Raw genomic sequence first — 16,190 nt, forward strand, 5'->3', positions numbered from 1 at the left:
CTCTTGCAAGATGCCCCAATACTTTGATGAGCTATAAGTGAAATTCTCTAGACAATTAATATCTTGCTATTAACTGTTTCATCATGGGGATGAACAGAGGTGTGAAGTGGCCTTGGGTTCATCTAACTACAAACCATGGAAATACCATGTGCTGGGAAGTTATCCACCAGTTTTTTCTAATTAAGGACAATGTATCAGGCCAGAGAAATTTTAAATTTGTAGATGAGTCTTTGTCAATCCAATCTGTAGATTCATGGAATCATAGAATCATTAATTTTGGAAAAGTCCTCCAAGATCATCAAGTCCAATTTTTTACCAACCACCACCTTGTCAACTAAACCATGGCATAAAGTGCAACATCCCGTTGTCCTGTGAACACTTTGAGGGATGGTGATTCCACAACTGCTCTGGACACCCCATTCCAGTAGTTGCCACCACTTCCAGCAGAGAAATTCTTCCTCATGTCCGACCTGAACCTCTCTTGGAGCAGCTTGAGGCCATTTCCCCTTATCATGTTGTTAGTTGCCTGGGAGAAAAGCTCGACCTTCTTGAAGGTCTCCCCTAAGCCTCATTTTCCACAGGCTAAACAGCCCCAGCTCCCTCAGCTGCTTCTCATATGACTTAGTCCTAGACCATTTACACAACATATGGGAATACCACACATTATGTCCTAGGCAAAATAACATCAATATGAAGTTCTAATAATGTCTTTGTTTTCGTTGTTTCTGTTTGGTAAGTTCCTACTAGAAGCCTCCTGTCTAGTGCAGAGCTGGCTCACAAACACCACAGGATGTTCAGTGTTTTGGCAATTCCTTGTTGATATAAAGCTCAGTCTCAGCATGCCTCCCAGACAGTGCTTCAATATGCTCATAATCCTGAGGCAACTATAAAAAACAGTTCTTTCATCAAATATGTTAGTTACACATTCTTACATTTCCGAAATAATAAATTAACTGCTCAGGCAGTTGAAATTCTCGGATTAGTTTCAATACATGGCTTGACCTGCATAAAAATAAATAATTTGCTCCTTTTTTTTTTTTCATTATGTTCAACTAATGAAGACAAATGTATTAATTTGTTTTAGTTATAGGAGAACTGAAGCTCAGCACTTTTATGCATGTATAAGTGATGAATATTACAGTTCATATTGTATGAAGGATTACAGACTAAGTGCAGGCAAGCATAAGAAAAAGGTATTCTGTCTTGGTACATGGTTTCCTATTTATTTCTACAGAGACAGATTTGTTTATATGCCTCATCTCCAAGGACCAGTAAAAATTTTTCATGCTATGTAATACATATGGTCTGATGGTAACAAGTAGCTTCAAAAGATCTAGGGTGTCTTAACAAATAAATTATTGCTTAGAATAATAATAAATTATTGCCTAGAATAAAAACAAACTATTGCTAATAATAATAATAATAATAGTTTTTATTATTGTTATTATTGTTGTTATTTTTATTATTACTACTACTACTACTACTTTAGGTCTTGCAAACTGTAGGCAGTGGGAAGATGTTTGCACATCCTGTATTCATATTCAAAGTGAATTTATTTTTTTTTTAAACTAAGGGTATATGTATAGATATACATAAGAAAATATGCACAGTTTTTAAGTAGAGTTCTGGACTGTGAAATGGAAACTTTTCTCCAGGACCAGTTCTTCACAACATCTAACAAAGGTGGCTCAGATGTTCTGTGTCCCCCACAGTATCAGCAGGAAATACCCACAGATTCTGAAATCACAACAAAGATTAAATTGACAGCCAATGTTGAATAGGTTTCATACTTTACAGAGGAAATCTGGGAATACATTTGCAAAAATGAAAATTTTTAACTTCCAAATTGTTCACTATTTTCAGATATGTAGAATTTTGTTTCAGTTACATCAACCAAGTGTATTATTAATAATTTCAGGGACTAAATTGATATATAATTTATTTGTTATGCCTTTCAGATTTGAAACTGCTTTTTGAAAGGTTTCTGTGTCATTCATATCTGTGGCTATGCTGGTTTTACATAAATATATAGAATCATAGATGTGTAAAAAGAATAGTCCTTTTGTTTACCCACCAGTGTCAGACACAACAGAGTTACTGGAAGAGTAGAAGAAAATGTCACTGTCTCTCTCTGGAGCCTAGGGTGTTCTTTTTCTTTTATTTCTTTAAACAAAGCAGCATAGAACTCTGATTTCAGAATATTGTTAATGTTTAAGAGAAGATACAAAAAATATTTAAGAAAAAAAAAAAACCCTGCGGGTGTCTCTTGGGAAAAAAAATCTTAAATTAATTCCGCATTGATCACTGCCAAATGTATGCATTAATTGAAATAAATGTGCCAGTAATGCTCAGTGCCAGTCATTGTGCTCACTGGCATTGTTTTCTAGTCTTGCCTGAAATTTGAGGAAAGTTTTCAAAACGACTCTTCAAAATATGCCACCTTTTAAATTTGGTGGAGGTGTGAAAAGATAATTATGTCAGGATACAGAAAGCAGCCTCGGCTACAATCAGGACTTAACTTCAAAGAGTAAGGAATATTTATAAACTCCAAACAGTTACTTTTGAAAGGATCCATGGGATCCTTTTTTTTTATTTTAATGTTTTTAATATTAGCCAGTATTATAATTTCTTGTGGCTCTCTTGCTACCATAATGTTCTTTGATTCTTAGCCTAGACCTCCAGGAGAAAAAAAAACGAAGATAAAAAAGAAGCACCAATGTGAAGGGGACGATACTCAAGTTCTGCAAAATTTGAGACAGAATGAATGGAAGGTATTGGGAAAATAAAAATTTTAAACATATGGAAAAGTCCCTTAGACACCTCCCCTCTGCACTGCATCCACTCACATCTGTTAAATTACAGCTGTTTTGTTTCTCCTACTGAGAGATACATTAGACATTTTGAAACTACCAGAAAGCAGGGAAGTCTCTCAGGATTGTCTTCAGATTTGGCCTAACAGCTGCCCATGCAGAAATCCCATTTTCTCTCCCACATCCCTGTTTGCCTACTATCGCTGCTTTCTTCACACTATTAACACTTCCAGCCTCATCAGCGGCTATGTGGATACATATAAAGACAAATAATTAATAATTTCATGAAACAAAGAATGAACATCATTCTGCTGGTTTAGCTCACTAAAGCAGCTCAAATATCTGTCACCTTTTGCAAAGTGCAGCAGCCCTATAGCAGTTTGACATGACTGAAACTTCAGCCTTACTTTTGTATTCACATAGGTTACAGATAGAACTGTTATGCCTGGGGAGCTTTGTTTTGTTTGGTTGGTTGGTTTTGGGTTTTGTTTGTTTTTTTGTTTGTTTGTTTTTTTAATTTAATGAATGATCTGGTTCACAAAATCTTTAAATCCTTGCTATCCCTGTTGTCTCTAATAGAAGTATATTAAAGCTAGAGGGACAGGTTGAAAATGTGCAGGAATGTTTGTGCAACTGTGCTGGAACAAAGAAAAGCACCATAGAATGGAAGCAGTAGGCATGTAAAAGTTCCTTGTCAAACTTCTCTAGGTAAAAATGTCTTTCCTTCAAATCTGTCCTCAAAAAGCAGCTGGAAAAGCAACAAAGAACTTCATCTTCTTAGTAAGAAGAAAGCACGTTCTCAGAACTGAACACTGTAAGAATTGAAGTAACGTAATTGGTCTGATTATGCACATTATACATACTGGGAATACTGAAGTAAGTTGAAAACATTCAGCGATTAAAACCTAACACTCCAGCCCAATCCTTTTGGTGTATCTAGCAACCTTCTCTAACTGTAAAAGCAAACAGAAAGAAAATGAGGGGAAAAGAAAGGACAAGGGAAAAAGGAAAAATTAAAGAAGAACAAAGAAAAATAAATGAATTGTATAAAAAATAGTAAGAAAGGAATAGAGCAGAACAGAATATTTCAGTTTAAAGGGATCTACAACAATCATTTTGTCCAACAGACTGGCCAATCCAGGGCTGACCAAGTAAAAGCACATTGATAAAAGCATTGTCCAAATGCCTCTTAAACATTGATAGGCTTGGGGTTTCACCTCTCTGGAAAGTACATTTCAGTGTTTGATCCCTCTCTGGATAAAGAAATTCTTCCTAATATCCAGTCTAGAACTCTCCTTGTGCAGCCTTAAACCATTCCCACACATCCTTTACATATATGTTATTGCAAATAGCAAAGCTCTCATCTTTTAAAAAGATGGACAAAACATAGGGGACAACCTCCTACACATCTATAGGATGATGAAGTGCTAGTCATGCATTTACAGGGCATTTACTCTTATTTTATCCACTTTTTACTTTGCAGGCAAGCCCCAGAAGTAATCTAATTTTTAGACATTCTTTTTACAAAAAGAAAAAAAACACCAAAAAGAAACCCAGGCTGAAAAATCCATCTGGAATAATAAATGCAGCAGGGAGGAGGCTGGCTAAACTCTAAGGGGAGAGTTAAAACTATTCTTTTCACTTGCTGTTGCATATTTAGGAAATGAATAATTTATTTGTTTGTATTTTTAATATATTAAGCTATAGTATTTGAAATTACAAGCATCTATTAAAAGATCTGTCTTGAGTAATTCATATGCCCCACTGTGCATGATTTATAACTTTCTACATTTGGAAACATGCCCTTAAAAAAGACAGTAGTGAAATATTTTGCAAAATACCAGCATTAAGAACATGGTCAGGTCAGCTAAAAAATTCTGTATTATCATATAAAGACTTTTACTGTGAATACTTCTTGTAGGTCACTCCCTGGGGACAGAACAGGTAATATAAATCAGCTGAATCTATACATAGTTACAGGATTCAACATGAGAATTAACTGTCATACATTCACTGATTAAACAATTTATTTGTTTAAATTATCTCTGAATCCAGCAACCTACCACTGAGGTAGGAAGAATGCTATTTTATTTAATTTATTAATGCCTTGGATAAATTTAATAATTAATGAAGCCATATTCCTAGAGAAGCTATCAAGTAGCAGATCATAAATTATTGTCTGAATTACTTTTTTTCTGCAGTGGAATCTTTAATTTAAGTGAATGAAGTGTGAAATATTCTTTCTAGATTCTGTGACTGATGAAATTATATGAATGTTACTGTCTTCAAAATGCACATACTCCAAACAGCATTTTAATTAAATGCTACACAGTTGACTGAAATTTGAAAAAATTACAAAAGAAATGAAACTAACCCCACTCTTGGTTCTGATTTTACAAAAATAAAATTCTAAAATGGTAAGATTGGTTACATTATGCAAAAATATATAAAGAAACGCAAGTGATGTGCATATTACATTAGTTGGCCAAAGAGATTTTTTGGAATTCATATGTAAGTGGGCACAATTTTGAAAATCTCTTAGAACAATGTACTGTGAAAAATATGGCTTTTTGTGTGAGAGGTAAAAATTTCTGTTAAAAAAGACATTTTATTTGATATTTCATTTGAATTTACAGAAAAGAAAACTGCTGAAAAGGCACCTGTGAGTCATCAGAACATGAGAACTTAGAAGTTTTGTTTCATGCTTTGAACTTAAGTGACTGTGCTGATATCTGGGGTCTGCAGCCAATGCATTTCTGCTGGAATGCTGTTGATTTTACTCACACATCTTTCTTTTTGACATGTGAGGTACAGCTTTCTTACATCACAGTAGTTGCCAACTTTCTATTGTGAATTTATAGACATCCCTTATGCAGATCTATTTTATGCATTTATACAAATTAATTTTCATAACTGTATCTGTGTTACTATTGCAAGTTATTGTAACTTTGTATAATGGGTATTTATATAAGACTTGAAATGAAATGATGGAAATGTTGACCCCAAAATACATCACTTTACTTCATTCCTATCCTGAGAGATGTATTTTGTGCCCATGCACAGTGAATAGTCTCTATATAGCCAGAGGAGTGCAATTTTTGGGGCTTTTTCAAACAATGTTTGAGTTAACCATTAGCTTTCAAAGATCTAAATGTTAAACCCTTTCCAGTATTTCTCAGGGAATCTTGATAGTCCGTAAATATGGAAGTGCCAGGGACACAAAGTGTAATATGCTCTGGAAGAGTCATAGTTTGATCCACTTGACCACAGCTACTGAAAAAAACCTTGCAAAAGTGAAGAGAATCATGTAATATATTCAAAGATTCATTATATTTTGCAACTGAGGCATTATTGATATTAATAGCAGAATTTGATTGTATTAACTGCAAAGGAATAATGGATAAAGAAATGGGTATTTCACCTTTTTATCAATGTTTCTTGTCTCACCATTATCAGGTGTTTTAGGAACATCACTGCTACACCACTAAAGCCCCCTCTTAATCTAATTCTGGAATTTTCTGCAGCTCAGCAACAGGGAAACATTAGAGAAATAACTAGCTCTAATTTCTTCTATGCAGCATAGCTATATACTATTTTCCATTTTGCATTTCTCAAGAGCTAGAAGAAATCTATGCAATTTTCAAGATTACTTACACACACCATTTGTCATTTTCAAAATGTCAAAGGCATTACTTTGCATATATCTCCACACACACAGAGTTCGTCTGGCATGTACCGGCAGGATGCTCCTCATCTGCCACGTGAAGGCAGAACATCTGAAAGGTGCATGCTCAGTAGATCTATTCCTGTGGAATCAGTCCCAAAAATTCACTTGTCAGCCATCTACGTGCTCCAGGTTCAACACTGAAGCAAATGGCAACTCAGAAGAAAATCTGCCCAAGCCAGATGGGAAATAGCCTGCTGTCAAACGTGCTGAAGAGAAAGAGGAATTTAGAAAAGAAACAAGAACCTGAAACACCATCCAGAGAGATGAAGTATGATTTTTCCAAAAGATTATTTCAACTATGTTTCTTCCAATTGGAAAGTAGAAAACTGAAAGGAAAAAAATTAAAAAAAACCAAAAAAACCCAAAAAAAATACCCAAGAAATGGAGAAAGTAGCTTCACAGAGCATTAAGGCTTTAACATAAAGTGTATAAAAGCTACATTTCTAATCTTCCATGTGGTTCGCATTAGCAAATAAGTTAATAAATATTCATTGTAACGTAGCAATTGTCACTTAATATCACTGTGTTTTACAGCAGGTTGACCATAGGTAATTAACAGTGTTTCAGTAGGACATAAAAAGTAGATTGCTGGATTGTCCAGGTTTTCTTGAAATTAATGCTACAATATCTGTTTGATATGATGACCATAAGCATTTGGATGTATCATAAACATTTAGGAGCTCATTGTATTTGTAAATTTAGACCCAATTAGGCTATATTCAAGAGCAACCCAAATTTTAAACAAGCATGATGATGAAATGTGAAATTGAAACCACTGGAAATGGTAATAAACACTTCAGTTTATCTGTAATGGAAAGCATAAGTTGCCCTGCATACCCAAAAGGTTTGTTCTCCCTGCCTCCTCCTCTCCCATTCCTACTTTATTAATTGTCTTTTTGTGCCTTTTCACTCTCTTTCTTCTTCCCTCCTTCCCACCCCTTATTCCTCCCATGAACATCAATATTGGATGATGAGGTGAATGCCCCCACAAAGACAAATTCCAACCACTAAAAGACACTCGTGTGCATTTCTAATAGATAACTGTGGGTAATATCTATATATATTATTATAATATGATAGAAATTAGAAAGCAACTATATACCACGTTGACAATGATATGCAAATCATTTTCCATATAGTTCACTGATGAAGAACACACATTTGGCAAAATAGTGCTTCCTGATAAAAAATGCCAGAATAAAACAAATAAAAACCCCTTGCATGTGGATCTTCAAACTGGAAGATTTAAAAACAATTCAAACAAATGTTCTCTAGTGGAGCAACTATTATACTCTTGGTTACAAAGCTATAAACAATGCTGCAAAGATAGATAACAAAACAAACAAAACCCATTACAAGGTTCTCCCTTATCTGCTCCAAAGTATCAGTTGTTACAAGGCATCTCATCCCAGGTCTGTTGTTCTCTTTTCCTTATAAATCAAGGTGTTTTTTAGCCTAGCATCAGAAGTGGCTGACTGAAAACGAATTCTGGTGCATACAAAACTTTAATTTAAAAACTTATATCATGAGAATCAGGCATTGTATGCATAACTTACCAAATTCTCCCTCGCTCATATTTCACTCTACCTAGTTTATATTACACTACTCATACCATACAGAATTCTGCTTTACACCTACTTCAAGTATCTCTGTATCTTGTTGATTTTAAAGATGTGAGCTGATTCTGACAATCCCATTTTGTGCCAAAAGCACATTGTTTTCAACTTCCTTCCTCAAAGTTATGTTTTTGCAATCTAAACTTTCTTTACTTCCCTAATGCTTTTAGAGGAAATAAAATAATAATGTAAACTCATAATTTGCTTCTCCAGGTTTTTTTGAGAAGGAATTGATACCCATGTACTTCCTGATCCATAGTTTTTTGGGGTTTTTTTCTCCTAATCTTGTGCAACTTTCTTTCTCTAAGTTGAAAATATTAACATCATGAGAAAAGAACCTTTACTGCAGTACTCTAAATTGGTGCTATATTTTCTTGGCTGCATTTTCCAAGTGATTATCTTGTCATAAACTGATAGAATACTTTTCTGTTTGGAAAGCTTTTAGATCCTTTTCTTGCAGGTGCTTAAACTCAAGCAAATTATTTTCTCACTAATTATTATTCTATTGTCTTCAAAATAATCAAGATACGTTGCACCTACTTCATTTGGTGCTGCTCTCCAAAAGCAACCATATCCTTTCTACTGCAGTCAACATAAGATCTGTAACAAATGATTCCTGCAAATTTAACCTTATGTGCAAAGACATCTGCAATTTCAAGCAGCAGTTCTTGGTGATAAATTGTATTTTTTGTAAGCTTTGCAGATGACATATATATCTTCCCAACACCACGCCTGTAACGCCACATGAAGTTTAAAAAGGACAAGTGCTGTATTCTGCACCTGGGATGGGGCAACCCTGGTTGTGTGTGGAGACTGGGAAAAAAGAGTCTGGAGAGCAGCACTGTGGAAAGGGACCTGGGAGTCCTGGTTGATGGCAAGTGGAACATGAGCCAGCAGTGCCCTGGCAGCCAGGAGGGCCAGTGGTGTCCTGGGGGGCATCAGGCTCAGCATCAGAGCTGGGCATGGGAGGGAATTGTCCTGCTCTGCTCTGCTCTGCACTGAGGCGGCCTCGCCTCGAGTGCTGGGGGCAGTTTTGGTCACTACAATATAAGACATTAAACCATTAGAGAACTTCCAAATGAGGGCCGCCAAGGTGGTGAAAAGTCTGGAGGAGAAACTTTATGAGGAGCAGCTGAGATCACTTGGTCTGTCCAGCCTGGAGGAGATGAAGGGGAGACCCCATCGCAGTTACAGCTTCCTCATAAGGAGAAGAGATAAGGCAGGTGCATGTCCGGTTTTCGGCTGTTTGGAGGGCCTGGAAAGGCCCGGAGTGGCCTTGGGGCAGCCCGCGTATCAAAGGACGAGAAGAGGCTTCAGTTCTTCTTTCGGTTTTTATGTTTATTAATTGTTTATCTAAAAGATTTTCTTTCAGCCCGACAGAGCTCTGCTCAGCAGCCAGCCATGAGCACACTGTGCTGCCCTCCGGACAGTCACCTATCTTTATACCCATGGTTACGTGTACAATATTTATCATTTTTCCCCAATACCTTTCACCCTTATTGACCAGTGCACTTTTAGTAATGACCAATCCCAAAGTGCCACCATCACCACAGAAGATGGAGGAGAAGAAGAAGAAGAAGAAGAAGGACAGGACACGCCCCAATTCCTCCATCTTACTTCTCTAAACCCCCCTGTACAGAAATCCTAAACCCTGTGTTTCACCCTCTAATTAACCAATCCCTTCACCATTCACCCCGGTGAAACCCTCCTATCCTCATACAGGTGTCGTCTCCTGTGTAGGATCAAAGTGCAGCCACCAGACACTTCTGGAACATTCCAGGACTCCCGAGCCCCCCAGGGGTGGTCTCGGTGGCTCGGCACCTCAGTCCTGAGGTGCTGAGATCTCACATCTGCAGATCTCTTGACTGTGGTGACCAGTGACAGGACTAGAAACAGCATGAAGCTGAATCAGGGGCACTTAGGTTTGAAATCAGGAAATGGTTATTTATCCAGAAGGTGGTTGGGCACTGGAACAGGCTCCCCAAGGAAGTGGCAGCCACAGCATCTGTCCTGTCTTAGTTCAAGTGTTTGGACAGTGCTCTCAGGCACTTGGTGTGATTTTTGGAGTGTCCCGTTCAGGGTCGTTAGTTGGACTCCATGATCCTGATGGGTCCCTTCCAACACAGCGCATTCTGTGATTCTCGGATTCTATAAATGCAAGTAGTTCTGTACTGTTCTTGTAGACAAGTTGCCTCTCAAACAGGCAAAAGCAGTAGCATATACTTTGTACGTGAAACCATTACACTGCAGTTTTCCAAGCACTTGACAAGTTACTTGTAGGATTATTAACTAAAAAGATATTACTCAGTTGCATGTCTATAAACTCCTTTCACAGTCATTAAATAATGATGTAATCTACTTCTATAGATATAACCAAGTCATTAGTTCTTTTAAAGTCTCTAGAATTATTTTTCCCTGTAGAAATGAGATTAGCTATAATGCATGAGAATATTTTGCATTATCCACTGCTCTGTAATACTTTTTAGCTCCAATAAAGCAAAATATTTAACAAAACTATTCTGACAGACATCATGGAAATGCTTCTTCATAAGGATTCCTTTCAAATGTATGTGCAAACTATGCATCATTCTAGCAGAGGTTGCACAATCCCTTTCTTCTGAGACTGTGCACCTAATACACAGGAAATAAACCCATTATAAATGTCAGCTCTCTCAACAGCATTTCATAGATACTGCTGAAATATTGGATTAATCTCATTCTTAGCTGTTTTGGGAAAGTCCCAGATGCTGTTTTTTTCTACCTTCATTTCTTTTGTGAAAAATTTTACTTTACATCTATTTTACATTTTGTTCTATTTCCCCTTATGAAGCTGTCATCTTTTTTTCAGATCTTTCTTTAACTGTTTTTGTTAAGTTTAAGACTGTTTTTAACTCTTATTTTTTATTTTATTTTATTTTATTTTATTTTATTTTATTTTATTTTATTTTATTTTTATTTTAACTCTTATTTTTCCTTTGGTGATTGCTGATTCCTGCAGGTATGTCCTCTAATTGTTTCATCTTGATTCAAGACAACTGTCCGCTCACATACCCCCTTGTACAATACTATTTTTTCTCTTGACACAGATAATTTTTTGTTACTTGGAATCTTGTGGATGAATAAGAGCTGAATAATGTCTCTGATGTGACTCAAAATTAGTAAAGAAATAGTGCCTTCTGTCCCCATATAAAGTAGGGAACAAAGACCTACAGAAAGTTTACTCAGCTGCCTTGGCTCTTTACATTCAGTATTTCTTCCCCTAAACTTAAACTCCAGAATTCTGATCCTGAATTTATCATTGTTTTAAAGATGCTTTCTCTGGTGTTTATGATGCTTCTCTGACTTACACATAAACAAAAAAAAATAGAACAATTTTTAGAGTGTTTTGGTCTCTGATTTCTATCAGTGAACATTTCAAAGTTCACTTAAATTTCTGGGGCGTGCCTCAGATACTTCACAAGTTTGCATGCAGCTTATTTAAAGATTATAAAATATTCCTAAGATTTGATTTTTTTCATACTAAACCTAAATGAAATGTGGGCTTTATACTCAAAATAACACAAAGGTTTATAAATAAGAAAATATAAGATGCCAAAAAGACCAGCAGGTCTGAAGTTCAGTCAATTCTGTCATTTGCACATCTATAGAATATATTCAGCAACACAAGGGCCACAATAGAATGGGGTGGAAAAATTGATATGAATAAAAACTATATCCCTAACAACAAACTCTTCAAAGGCAGAGTGAACAGAATCATAACTTCTTCAGCAGGTGTCTGTTACATAGAAAATTACTGAAACAGTGAAAATTTCAGAGACTGAAGTAGCAGTACATATATCCAATATATAGGCGAATCTGTGTTTGATAATACTAGGTACCTCTTTATCCAAGATATTCCAGTAAACTTTATTTATTAAAATTCCTTTCCATGTGCCTTAATTATAGTACTGGACACAACTTTCCCAGTGCAATGATATAACATATGTTATTAACACAGATGAAAACAGTATCAAACTTAAGACCTGTCTGAAAAAAAAAAAAAAAATGTATCCACATCAATGTCAAAATGATAAATTCTTGTTTAAAATGAAGTTGAAATAAATACTTACCTGATTAATAAGTCAATAGAACCACCTTATAATATTAAGTGGAATTATTGTGTGGTACTCGCAGTCTCTGTGTGACATAATTTTTATTCCCATCTATCCTGAAATTTAATGCTGGATCTTCACCTCATATCCTTAAAAAAATCACTGCACTCAGTTCTTGCTGAATCCCCTTCTGTGGATTCTAGGAGCCAGGCTACAACCAAGCTAATACCTGTAGTTGGCTTTTAATCTAGAAACTAAAGTTTTGTAATTAGTAAAAAGCAGCTGACCTGGAAAATACTTAAAGGATTAGAATTTCCAAGCCAGTATGCAAGCCTATACTCCACAAGGGTAAATCAATATTTGCTGTGTCTGTAGCATGGTATGGAATCTTTTCCTCCTCTTTTAGCAATCTCAGCGATTAGCCCTCTTTAAAAGACTCAGCCCCACTTGCGAATGCAAGCCTTCCACTATTCCGACTTCATTCTCTAAACACAGAGATCAAAATATTTAAAAACTTTTTTTTTTAATATGATAAAGTACTGATCAGTACTATGAACAGTACTGCTGTTATTATTGAACATATGGAAGGCACCGTGTAAAACAAATTTATCATATGAAAATATACATCTATTTATAAAGTAATAACAGTTTTCGTTTTGGAAAATACAATAAAGTCCATAAAATTTAACAAAATATGTATTGTGCCTGGTTGGAAAAAAGAAAATAAAGGTAGATGCTGGCAATGTAGAGAAAGGAACAGTGTATGGGATGATTCCCATACTGGTGCAGGAACTACGATTAATGAACAGAGAACAAGTGGTTGACATTTCACCTACCCATGGGAGTTCCCACGCCGTAACCTTTGGAGTCTATCAGGCCTCCAATCTGTGTCAGGTTACAGTTCCTCTGTGTGACAAACTCAATGGTTGTCGACTCCATTAGAAATGCGTAATCAGAGGTAAGCACGCGTTGGATTCCTTCCTCATTACTTTTGACAAGCACTGACTGCCTCCGGCTGCTCATGAAGGCCCACATCTTGTCATAAGTGGAGATTTTGGATTTCTGAAAGACAAATATTAAATGCAACATGAGTAAGAATAATATGCATCTATGAGTGAAAGCAAACTCTCAATTTGCACATTGCTGTCCTCTCGGATTTTACTGTGTCAGGTTTTACCAAGGCAATTTTCTAAGGATACCTGCATCTTTCATCTCATTTGTACTTCTCATCTTCTCCATTAAAAAAAACAACTCACAGTCCAGTTTGTCTGGACAGTCCAGATATTCCAATGTGAAATATCTGTTGTTGATCAGTTTTTATTGTTTATATGTTTTTACACAGGAGGAAGGCCTACAAGTACTTCAGGTCAGCGGAAATATATTAAGTATTTCACTCTAGCAAAGATAATGAACTATGTTGTTAAGTTTTGTAGGAGAATCTGTGGATTCTGGCACAAGTGAAATTTTGCTCTTATTTCAATCACTCAGCTGAACAGTTCTGAAAACCCCATGCATAGCGTGGCAATCTGAAGTAATGAAAGTGCTCACAGATGACAGTGTATGGAGAAAACAGTTGAAGGAGAGGACAGATAACATTTTACCTACCATACATGACAAAAATACTTGGAGAAAAATTTTAGGTGAGAGATAATATCACTCTCAGGTCATAATAAGGCTAGCTTGCCTTACAGAAATGGACAACTGGAAGTCCTAAAAATTAATATGTGTTTTCTGATTTAATATTTTCAGAATACAAAGAACTGTTGTGGTAGGAAGGGAGTGAGTAATTTGGGACAAAGGAGTCAGTAGTTTGGAAGAAATTGATGCTGAGTAACTACAGAGGAGTTGCTTCCTTTATTTCACCTGAGTTGTTTTTAAAAGGTAATTACCTTCTCTCAGTTTTGTAAAACACAGTCCTTAAGAGATCATAATGACTGGATAAACTTAACTTATTAGACATACTGAACCTTTTATACAACATTTTTCCCATCTGTTTAATAACACTGCAAACTCAAGATGTATCAGAAAATGTTCTGTAATGTTAAATTTTGCCTTGTAAATAAAATGTAGAAATATCACATAAACACTAGCATAATCAGACTTTTTAAGGTCTCTTTCCTCTTTTGATGTCACCCTTAAACATAATTCTGCCATCAGATCTGGAAGAAATACTAAACAAAGATTGACACTACAAACATGTCTGAAGTTCAGATGATTGACAGCCAGAAATTCTGACCCAAAAGAGAATTTGCAGTGTATGTGGAATGAAAAAGAACATTTATTTAGATAAAAGAGGTTGCTATGTCCCCCTTCTGAAATACAATCCAAGAGCTCTTTCACTATGCCTGGGGACTTGAGAAATCAAGCATTTGAGCTGAGTCTGGTGTCAATGCTAACAAAACTGAAGACTTTTAGGGCTCTGAATTTTGCACATTGTTGTTGTACTGAACATAATCTGGGCCTGATTGCAAAAGATTTTAGTAACAATGACAGAGGAAAGCATTTCTCTTCAGAGTATTCTATGAACACATAGAATAGAGATGACCAAATAGACAGGGTCTCTCATCATAGTATTTGTGCTTTTTTTAAATCAAATAACTCTTGCAAGCATTTAATATTACATTGCAGCATAATATACTTCAAGAAATGAATGCTCTGTAGGAATTTGAGTTAATGTGTAATGCAGACAGGGTGGAAATAAATGTTTTTCAATACTTGCAAAATTTTACCAAGAACCCTTATTTAATAATTTCATCGTATAATCTGTACCCCAGTAAATTTTTTAGCTACAATAAGTAATCTGAGAAATATAAAACTGTGGCAGAGAAAAAAATTCTAGCAAATGGTTAGATGCACATTGCTGACACATGGTGGGGGGAGCAAAGAAAAGGCAAATGAGATACAACAAGAAAAAAAAAATAGAAGGAACTGTAGTACATATGTATTTTTCTATTTTTATTGAGAAAAAAATAAACTCAAGGATGAAAAAATATTAGCAAGGGGAATGGTAGGTTTCTACTCAATCATTAGAACACATGGAAAAAAAATACAATATCCTTTAAAGGACAGAATGTTCATATTGTGATGACTGATTTAATCAGCTAGGATGAAGCCACTGTTACTATTGAAAAGAAAAGGAAAAAAGTCATCAACAAAATCAGAGAAAGATCCAGCACAGGACAGCTCATTTACTGAAATAATTAAAATGAAATGAAAACATTAAAACAGTCTACATATGATTAATGAAGAAAAGAACACAAAATCTAGAATACAAGGGCACAGGGCTCACCACTGTAAAACTGACAAGGATGACAGAAAGTGCACAAAAAGTGAATGCTTTTGCACTACTTTCTTCCACCTCTAAAAGCTGAAATTATGCCAGGGAATAGCACCATTCTAATTTTGAAACCTATATTTGCTTTTTTTTTTGGTGCACAAGAGATTCTTTTTTTTTCAGTCTTAAATTAAAAAACCTTTGTCATTGATTTAGGAAAATATAACCACAAATAGTTATCCTGTGTTTGCCAAAATACTCAGTGGACTCATTGATGAAAATCAAGAAGTCAGAACAATGAAAAGCATCGGGACCCATTTGACATTGAATTAAATATAATGACGCTCCAACATGCTTCCTGTGGTTATGACTGTATCATTCACACTGTTAGAAGCAGATGCTGCAATTTACATTACGTTTCCACCTTCCTTCATTGTGTGCAAATCAATCTGGTTAATCAACCTATACACTCCATCAATGACGTGTATTATTTTATCTGGGTTAGTTCACCATATTGTTTCATCTAACGGGAAATCACTGTCAGGAAATCCAACCTAAGTTGAAATCAGCCGGAAATGATGTTTGCATGAGATAACTCATGGTGACATGGTTTGCCATGCTTGTGTTCCCTCGGGAATGCTGAAGACATAAGAAAGCTGCCTATGCCTTGAA

At 35.8% G+C, this 16,190-nt stretch overlaps 1 protein-coding gene across 2 annotated transcripts in view; it reads right to left on the minus strand.

Moving 5' to 3' along the window:
• Positions 1 to 16,190, minus strand: part of GRIK2 (glutamate ionotropic receptor kainate type subunit 2) — a 370,464-nt gene that overhangs the window by 21,596 nt on the left and 332,678 nt on the right. For both annotated transcript variants that reach the window (XM_064707223.1, XM_064707224.1), the window contains exon 15: positions 13,081 to 13,306. In XM_064707223.1, coding sequence (XP_064563293.1) covers positions 13,081 to 13,306 — 226 coding nt within the window. The remainder of the gene's footprint in view (positions 1 to 13,080; positions 13,307 to 16,190) is intronic.

The sequence above is a fragment of the Zonotrichia leucophrys genome, chromosome 3 (genome assembly GCF_028769735.1).
Source record: "Zonotrichia leucophrys gambelii isolate GWCS_2022_RI chromosome 3, RI_Zleu_2.0, whole genome shotgun sequence".
In the NCBI taxonomy this organism is placed as follows: domain Eukaryota; kingdom Metazoa; phylum Chordata; class Aves; order Passeriformes; family Passerellidae; genus Zonotrichia; species Zonotrichia leucophrys.